General features: G+C 45.4%; 1 protein-coding gene across 1 annotated transcript; it reads left to right on the top strand.

Annotated features, from left to right (window-relative positions):
- Window positions 1–7,134: 7,134 nt before the first annotated feature.
- Window positions 7,135–9,735, top strand: ier2 (immediate early response 2). Its single transcript, XM_062970508.1, has one exon. The coding sequence runs from the start codon at window positions 7,382–7,384 to the stop codon at window positions 8,015–8,017; it is 636 nt and encodes a 211-aa protein (XP_062826578.1). The 5' UTR covers window positions 7,135–7,381; the 3' UTR covers window positions 8,018–9,735.
- The last annotated feature ends 253 nt before the right edge of the window (window positions 9,736–9,988 follow it).

The following is a 9,988-nucleotide window of genomic DNA, read 5'->3' as shown; positions in this document are numbered from 1 at the left end:
ACCTGGAGTACCAAAGGTTGGGAACCACTGCCCTAAGAGTTCTAGAGAACTTGGCAGCTTCAACACTTGGATAGCTTTTTAATTGGTCCAAATAAAAATGTTGTTTGGCTGTGTTTATTTCAGAGTCAATAGTCTGGAGGCTTGGCAACGCGAGTTGGGAAACTTTGTTTAGCAAAAACTGGCAGTGAGAGTAGACAGGCAGGTGCACAATACTCCTAGAGAGGCCTGAGGAGGAAGGGAGGAATGAGCAAAGGAACTCACCTGTTGCTACTGGAGAAAGGAGGAATGCCTGCAAGGGCCTTTTCCCTTTCCCATCACATACACACACCCTTGAGGCATTAAAGCAGGAAAACTGCCTCACAACATGTTCTCTCATTCCTGCCCTTTCTGGCTCCACTGGAAAACACTACTATTATTCACCTATATTTGTGCATGGATGCGCAGAGCAAAACTTAAGACATTTAATTTGTGGACTACAACTTCCTCAATCCATTAGGGAAGGTGTGGGATTCTGGTAGTTGTAACCCAACAAAAGATCAAACAGATCTCTAATAGGAATTCTTAATTGCTTGAAAACTACAAGGATCCTTGCACTTGATAGTGCTTATGGGAAAGTGCATCAAAAGTGATGTGAGACTTACAGCTAAGAATTCAGTTCTTAAACTCTCTGGCATGCAGCTGGGTATGCAATATAAGAATAAGCTTCTATTTTCTTTATCTGGACCAAGCACTCTTGCTCCTGACAGAGATCAGGGAAAGGAAAGTTATTTTCTTACACTTTGGGGGAAAAAAATTCTGCTGGGGCTGGAGGATTTAAAATATGGCCTCAGCAAATTGAACACCTCTAGGAGTTTCGGGCAGCATTTACTTACCTGGAAACCAAAATAACAATGTGTTGCTTCATGAGGGGATAAACAAAAAACACAAGCAATACTTTTTTAGGATCAGTTAAAAGGCCTTCAATTAAATGCCAAGGTCTCTAGAACTCTGAACCAGATATCTTTATACTAGTTCTGACATGCATAAATTCCACGTGCAAGAACTTGAGATTTCCCATACTGTACATTACTCAGGATCTACTTCTTCACTTCCTTTTATAATGACACTTATGTTATAATTTGTTTACAAAACAAGGTTTAGCTCAGCCGCCACTTCTAATTAGAATGCCGTTTTCATTTGCTTAATCAGCTTTGAGGAAATAGCAGGGATTACAAGCATCAACCTGCAACCACAGTGGCTGGTCTAGCTGGTGAGAATTTAAATAGCCAGGCAAATGAAATTAAAACTACTTGAGTAACATATTTGCATGAGAAGTGCAATTGTTTTAGCACTCGTTCTGCACGGAGATGAAATAGATGCACTATTAATTGTAAGAGCCAATTATACAGTAATGAAATTCAGCATTAAAATCCAAAACCAGATAATTATTACATCACAAAACAAACATTTCAGAGTTCATTTTTCTCCCAAGTATTATTCAAAGAGAATGGGCGAATAGTTTAGTGCTAGTTTCGTTACTAAGGGTTCATCTACCCTGTAGAATTAGTGCAGTTTGACACCACTTTTAACTGCCATGCATCAATACTATAGAATCATGGGAGTTGTGGTTTTGCAGATTGTGCTAATGCCTCACCAAACTATAACTCTCATAATTCCATAGCATTAAGTAAATACATAACTGTATTCTCAAATTACTTCTGACACGATAAAATATAGCGTTAAGCTATGACTGTTAAAGTGGTGTCAAACTACATTCTGCAGGATAGATGCACCCTAAGAAAGAGACCCCAAAAAGAAACATTAAAGAGCTGCTGCACTGATCCCCTATTGCAGGGGTCCCCAAACTAAGGCCCGGGGGCCGGATGCGGCCCTCCAAGGTCATATACCTGGCCCCCGCCCTCATTTATAATATAATAGTTTATATCAGTTTTAATCATATAATACTAATAATAATGCTTTATAATAATATTAATTATATGTTATATATTACATATAATATTACAGTATAGTGGTATAGTTCAATATAGTAATATATAATGCTAATATTGTGCTATGCTAATAATATAATATATTTTATGTACATACAGCTGCTCTGAGTTCCCTTCGGGGTGAGAAGGGTGGGATATAAATGTAGTAAATGAAGAAATAAATAATTTTAGACTTAGGCTCACCCAGAGTCTGAAATGACTTGAAGACACACAACAACAACAACAATCCTAATTAAGCTGACTATCTCATTTGCCAGAATCAGACCCACACTTCCTATTGAAAGCCTGATAGGTTTATGTTGGTTAAAATTGTTTTCATTTTTAAATATTGTATTGTTCTTTCATTGTTATTGTTGTTTTGCACTACAAATAAGATATATGCAGTATGCATAGGAATTTGTTCGTTTTTCCCCCAAATGATAATTTGGCCCCTCAACAGTCTGAAGGATTGTGGACTGGCCCTCTGTTTTAAAAGTTTGAGGACCCCTGCCCTATTGTTTTGACCTGACATGTTATAGGTGATTTTAATGATGAACAAGTTTATTCTGAAATAAATTTAACTGAAATAATTGCAGTTTGCCTCTTTGTAAAATGGGTACAAATAAGATTGAAATAACACTTTTAGTTTGGAGATTATCACCCTTAATGCAAGGAAGAAGGGAGTTTTAAATTAGAGTTATTTTAACCAGTTGACATCTTTAGTAAATAATGGATTTGGGGAATGCAAAAAAAAAGTGATTTAAAGCTACAGTCCTGCACATACACTCTGAAAAAAATAGGGCTTCCTTCCAAGTGAATATTGGATGAGGTTATACTGCATGTGCCACGTGGAAACAGTTGAAAAAGGAAAAGCAGCAATGACGCATATTGTAGCATTCATTGCTCCGTGACTATAGTATCAATGCGCCATCACAGATTTAACACTACAGATGGAAGCTTGCAACCTCAGATGCTGTGCTTTTCAGTGGCACTAGTTTTTTCCATTTATCAAGAGAATCATGCAAAGAAACCTACATGAATATACGACCCAGATCATTGTGATTAGGAATAACAGAGTGGGCCTGTACTCTCTCTCCAAACCTCACGGAACTGCACAAAAATGCAGTAAGCCAAAATTAAATATTCCAGCTACAGTTTTACCAAACTTAGACAAATCTTTTTGTGCAATTTCCAGAGCTTTGGAGAGAGAGTACATTTTTATCAGTCTTAAATATCTTGAAGGCACCAGATGCCATCTAATCTTGTAAGGTAAGCAGGGTCAGCTCTGGTTAGAACTTAGATGGGAGACCGTCAATGAATACTGGGTGCTGTAGGCTGTATTTCAGATGAAGGACACGGAACAATGGCTTCAAACTACAGGAAAGGAGATTCCACTTGAACATCAGGAAGAACTTCCTCACTGTGAGAGCTGTTCGACAGTGGAACTCTCTCCCCGGGGCCGTGGTGGAGGCTCCTTCCTTGGAGGCTTTTAAGCAGAGGCTGGATGGCCATCTGTCGGGGGTGCTTTGAATGCGATTTCCTGCTTCTTAGCAGGGGGTTGGACTAGATGGCCCATGTGGTCTCTTCCAACTCTACTATTCTATGATTCTATGATTCTAAGGACCTGCCAAAAACACCTGAGTATTCCTTGCCTAAGAAAATCCTACAGAATCTGTGGGGTTGTCAGATTTTTGCAAGTCAACAGGTGACTTCAAGAGCAATATCAGAGTAGGCATTATGCAGTCTTTTGAATTTTGTTCAGCTGCCTCTTCCAGCATTCCTTACCAGTGGCTATAGTGGCTGAGGCTGATAGGAGTTGGAGCCTGATAGCATCAGCACGGCTACATTCTGCATGGTGTTTGAAATCTAGAACCAAAGATTTTGTGTTAATCAGAGAAACCATAATGTTCTCAACCAGCTTTCCAGATGCTGCTGACCTACAGTTTGGTTGCTACAGTTAGGGCTGATGGGAGGTGAAGTCCAGCACTCTAGAGGGCCACAGGCTCCTCACTCCTAGTCCAGATAGATGGGCATTGGGTATACTGAGTCTCCTTATGGAGAAAAAAAGAGGGATATAAACATAAACATAATATTTTTTGCTGTGTTCCTAACCATGAGCATCTTTTTAGACATTACCGTATTTCACATGGAGCATTGTCCTTGTGGTTATTTTTACAGCTTCAGAGGGCCTCGAGGACAGCCGCACCATCAAGGGACCTCTTGCATGCATGAATGATCTGGTTGCCAATGAGTTTCCGGTCCTAATACAAAGTGCAGGTTATTACCTACAAAGCCCCAAACGGTTCTGTTCCTACCTACCTTCATGACAGCATCTTCCCCTATGAACCGGTGCGGACCCTAAGGTCTGCTGAGGAGGCTCTTCTCTCACTCCTGCCACTGTCACAAGCACGGTTGTTGGGGACGAAAGAAAGGGTCTTCTCAGTGGTGGCCCCATGGCTCTGAACTCCCTCCCCAGGGAGATTGGGCTTTGCATCCACTCTGTAACCCTCTGCAGGGACCTCAAAACCTGGATGTTCCAGTGTACATTTAATAAGACCCCTGTCTATGCATGCCCAGCCCAAACTGATCATTACTTAGCACTATACCCCAGCCCCAGTACTCTTTGCAGAAACCCATGCCCAGCCCTCTCCAATTTCTGATCTTGCCCAATCTGGTTATTTATGTTTGTTTTGATTAATTTTAATGGTTGTTTTTATACTCTGCTGTTTTTTAATTGTTTAATCAGATTGGTATATGTGTATTATGTTTTTAAATATGTTTTTAGTTTGCAAACTTTCTTGTGCCAGGCTTGGTCCCACTTGCAAGCTGCCCCAAGTCCCTTTGGAGAGATGGTGGTGGGATATAGAGTTGTTGTTGTTATTATTATTATTATTATTAGTGTACCTAGAACATCCTGGCTCCAATTATTTCAAGTGTAATGCACTCCAGTGGAGTAAAACCAAAGATTTGAATGTAATCTGGTGCAGAGAAATCTAGTGGTGAGCTTGCATGAGTCATGACCGCATTTTCCCCTTTCATAGAAGCCGCTTGAAAAAATGTGCTAAGGCTGGGATCTCATTTTGCAGGGCTGGGATACTCGCAGTAGAATAAAACTGGAAGCAGGCTATCATTGATTGAAAACAGAACTCTTTGTTCCACACTTTATGAAAGATTCCATAGATAATTGACTGCATTCTTCAATTGTGTGTGAACTAAATAATAGGAACTCTACCATCAGATGAAGACTCTACTACAGGCATGGGCAAAGTTGGGCCCTCCTGGTGGATGTTTTGGTCTTCAGCTCCCACCATTCCTAACAGCCTCAGGCCCCTTCCTTTTCCCCCTCAGCCGCTTAAGCTGAAAGGAAAGGGCCTGAGGCTGTTACGAATGGTGGGAATTGAAGACCAAAACACCTGGAAGGAGGGCCCAAGTTGCCCTGATCTATAATGTAGTCGAAACTGGTTGTGGACTAGGAGTCTACTCATCCTTCGGGAAGATTTAAGAAAAAAAAACAAGATAATTTACTACATTATTTACTACACTGTGAATACAACTACTTTGTATCATACTGTGGATTCAACCAGGGCTGTAACCAATGGGGGGGGGGGGGTTAGGGGTTCAAATCCCCTCTGAAATTTTTCAGGTTTAAAAAAAAACCCTGGTTTACTCATGAATTTTAACTGATTAAGTGAATCCCCATGAGTGTCCACTGAAGTGTATCTGTCTTCAGCATCCACAGAAGTTTATTGATGGAGCCTGATTTCTACATTATTTTGTGTTATGGAACTACAGTAGAGTCTCACTTATCCAAGCTAAACAGGCCGGCAGAACCTTGGATAAGCGAATATCTTAGATAATAAGGAGGGATTAAGGAAAAGCCTATTAAACATCAAATTAGGTTATGATTTTACAAATGAAGCACCAAAACATCATGTTATACAACAAATTTGAGAGAAAAAGTAGTTCAATGCGCAGTAATGTTATGTTGTAATTACTGTATTTACAAATTTAACACCAAAATATCACGATATATTGAAAACATTTACTACAAAAATGGCTTGGATAATCCAGAAGCTTGGATAAGCGAGGCTTGGATAAGTGAGACTCTACTGTACTCTTCATGATTCACCAAAAAAAAAGTTTCAATCGCCCCGAAATTTGTTTCTGGCTATGGTCCTGAATGCAACAGTTTGACTGTGATTTCTAACTGCTTATCTGGAATTTACATTTACAGTACAGTCTCACTTATCCAAGCTAAACGGGCTGACAGAAGCTTGGATAAACGAATATCTTGGATAATAAGGAGGGATTAAGGAAAAGCCTATTAAACATCAAATTAGGTTATGATTTTACAAATTAAGCACCAAAACTTCATGTTATACAACAAATTTGACAGAAAAAGTAGTTCAATACGCAGTAATGTTATGTTGTAATAACTGTATTTACGAATTTAGCACCAAAATATCACAATATATTGAAAACATTGACTACAAAAATGGCTTGGATTATCCAGAGGCTTGGATAAGTGAGACTCTACTGTATTTATTTATTTATCATAATATATTGCTTAATGATTTTCAATACCTTGTCATATTCCAATAGTATGTACTTAAATGGCGCTCCATGCAGCCATGCGAGCCACATGGCCTTGGAGGTGTCTACGGTCAACGCTGGATCTTCGGCTTAGAAATGGAGATGAGCACCAACTCCCAGAGTCGGACACGACTGGACTTAACGTCAGGGGAAAACCTTTACCTTTACTTTATGTACTTAAAAGTACACACACAGCATCGTACTGTGGCTCTTCTTACAGGGTCTGCTGGGAAGGAAAACTAGCCAAAGAATGCGAGGAGGCCACAGGTGGCTACAACCCCCCTCTCCCACCCCGAGTATTTCCAGAGCATTCCCAGGGCGTGCCCTCTCTCTGGCCGGAGGCATCCACAAACAGCGAGTCCCCTTTGTGGGTCAGCAGCTGCCCCTCCGGCGGCCGAGGCCTCCTTTCTTTCCCCTCCCCCTCCCCCCTCATTTCCGCCTCTCCTCTTCCCCTCCCCCTCCCGAGGAGGCCAGCCAGGCAGCGCGCGCGGGGAAGGAAGGGCCGGATGCGGCTCGCGGAGTGGGCGGGGGAGGCCCAGGCGCTGACATCACCGGCCGTATAAAAGGAGGCGCGCGGGGCGCGGCCGCGTTCAGTCGGGGAGGACGTCGTCGTGAGAAGGTTGCTGAGGGGAAGCTAGGCTCTCCCAGAAACAAAGGGGGTAAGCAGCCAGGCGGGAAGGAAGGCAGGCGAGAGCGACGTGTGTGGGGGCCATCACCTCGGCTGCCACTTTCGCCTTTTGTGAGGGAGAAAGTGCCCCTGAGCGGCCTCCTTTTCCTCCGTTCCCAGAGGAAGCGAATCCCGCGCCCGCCCGCCCGCCGCCATGATGGAGGTGCAGAAGGAAGCGCAGCGCATCATGACGATGTCGGTGTGGAAGATGTACCACTCGCGGATGCAGCGCGGCGGCCTCCGCCTCCACCGCAGCCTCCAGCTCTCGCTCGTCATGCGCAGCGCCCGCGACCTCTACCTCTCCGCCAAGCTCGAGGACGACGACGAGGCCATGGTCAACGCTAATGCGAACGTCAACGAGGGGCTCGACGAGGCGCCGCCGCCCTCGCCCTTCCCTCCCCCTCCGGAGGCGGACCCGGAGCCCATGGACACGCAGCCGGCGGCGGCGGAGGAGGCGGCGGAGCGCCGTCCCGAGAGCGCCCCTCCGGCGCGGGCGGCCAAGCCGAGCCGCAAGCGGCGCAGCAGCAGCCTGGGCAAGCTGGGGGCGGCGGAGGCGGGCCTGGCGCCCAGCAAGAAGGCGCGCCTGGCCGAGGAGCAGCGGCAGGAGGAGGAAGAGCAGGAGGGGCAGCCGCAGCGGCAGGAGGGCCCCTTCCCGAGCCTGGCCCGCGTCCTGCAAGGGCGCTTCTCCGCCCCGCCCGAGCCCGCCAAGGACGAACCCCCGGCCAATTGCTGCCGGCCGCAAGGCGAGGGCGTGCTCAGCATCATGGTCCGGGCCGTGGTGGCCTTCTGAGGCGGAGGCGGCGGCGGCCCTGACGCGGGGCCCACGAGCTGCTCGGAGTGGAGGCAGGCAGGCATTGGAGAGCCGCCTCGCCGCCCCCCTCGGTGCCGGAGACTGAGGGAAAGGCGGGCAGGCAGGGAGGAGAGCCCTCCTCACCCCCGCGGCCCCAGGCCCTGTGCCGGAGACAAAAGGAGGCAGGCCTCGGTTGCGCGCCAAGCCCAGGGACGGCTCCCGGTCGCGCCAGCATCGGAGGAGAGCCAAATAACTTCGGGGGAGGAGGGGCAGGAGAGGAGGAGGAGGAGAGACTCGCAACCAGCAATGGTTCATTATTATTATTTTGGTGGGAAGCGAACAACCACTGTTTCATTTCCTTTCCGGGTGCACTTTATGGTGCTAGTTCAGTGATCCTGCCTTTCCTCGTTGTTGTTGCCATTTCTGGGTGGGAGGACGGTTTGGCTTCTCCGCCTTCCCGAGTGGGGTTAAAACAGGCTTGGGCCCTCCCTCTGGTGTTTTGGACTTCAACTCCCAGCATTCCTGAGGCCGTTAGGAATGGTGGGAGTTGAAGTCCAAAACACCCAGAGGGCCCAAATTGAGGGCCTGGATTAGAAGGTCTTTCGGGTTGAGTGGGGATCTGGCATAAGCCCCTTAAGGAAGGAAGAGCCCTGCTGAGAGAGAGCAGTGGGAGGTTTGCAGCCCCACCTCCGCCTGGATGGGAGGGGGCCCTCTCCTCAGGGCCCACCCCTCCCCTCCTCAGCAGTGAAGGGAAACACAGTGGCCTCTTTCTTTGTGCCGGAGAAAATCTCCCAACCGCATTTGGCTTCCCTGTGAGTGTGTGAGTGTGGCTGGAGCAGGAAGGGGGAAGCAGGACCAGTCATACTTGTTATGACACATCTCTCATATGACTAGCATTTGCATTACACTGGGGCCAGGAGTGCTGGGGATTTCCTGTTCATGTTGCCTTAGTCCTCTGTGTGTGTGGCTGTGTTTTCTGTGGGGGTTTTTTTACGCGTGGGTGGAGCCCTGAACTGACAGCAGGGCAAGGGGAGAGGAAAAGAAGTAGTTTTTTCCCTTGAGGTATATTATGTTCCCCATGACTGAGGCTGTTGCTCTATGTGGTATATTGATGAAGAGAAATAATGTTTTTGCTTACATACTTCTAAAATCAGGTTCCTGAAGGGGATTTCATGACACCGTTTTTTGCCTTTTTTGTTCCTGAAGCATTTCTTCTGCTTTGTTCTCAAATGTACAAAACAGTTGCTATTGTCTTGGACTTCTTGAGTGTGTCTGAGAAGGAAGAGTGACTAGGCACAGCTTTATGGTAATGTGTTCCTAGATCAGGCATGGGCAAACTTGGGCTCTCCCTCCAGGTGTGTTGGATTTTAACTTCCACCATTCCTAACAGCCTCAGGCCCATTCCTTTCTCCCCTCAGCCGCTTAATTGTGGGAGCTGACGTCCAAAACATGCTTAAGGGGCCTGAGGCTATTAGGAATTGTGAGAGTTGAAGTCCAAAACACCTGGAGTGTGTCCAAGGTTGCCCATGCCCGTCCTAGATGGTTTGCAAGACTGGTCACTGTCCAGGTACTTCATAATGTGAAATGTATGTGATTTACATTTATCTTTCTGATGCCTTGAAGAAGGCAACCATACTGGCTGATTTGGTTCTGTTTTCTTACTTTCACAATGTTAATATTTTTGGACACTGAAATAAAGACAATTTGATTTTTTTAAACTCTTGTGGTGTATGTTATTTAACAAAACAAAACTTGAATTTCCAAGGATTAACCTTTTGGAAGAGAATATGGAAAGGGAGAATGTTCAAAGACTGGGAGGGGATATCTCCAAATATACAAAGCCTGTTGTCTATGTTAAGGAAATTTGTGAATGAGAATAACAAAATAGCAAAATTGGGTTAGGGTCAAGTTAAAATAGCAGACTGGTAGAGAACTATTATTAAATTACTCAAGGATAAATTAAAGAGCCAA

Source organism: Anolis carolinensis, chromosome 2 (assembly GCF_035594765.1).
Source record: "Anolis carolinensis isolate JA03-04 chromosome 2, rAnoCar3.1.pri, whole genome shotgun sequence".
NCBI classification, from domain to species: Eukaryota; Metazoa; Chordata; class Lepidosauria; order Squamata; family Dactyloidae; genus Anolis; species Anolis carolinensis.
This window is presented reverse-complemented; position numbering and strand designations above follow the sequence as displayed.

What these genes read in the sequence shown, in the direction of transcription:
- ier2 (XM_062970508.1), top strand. Translation starts at nt 7,382, where the DNA reads ATGATGGAGGTGCAGAAGGAAGCGCAGCGCATCATGACGATGTCGGTG.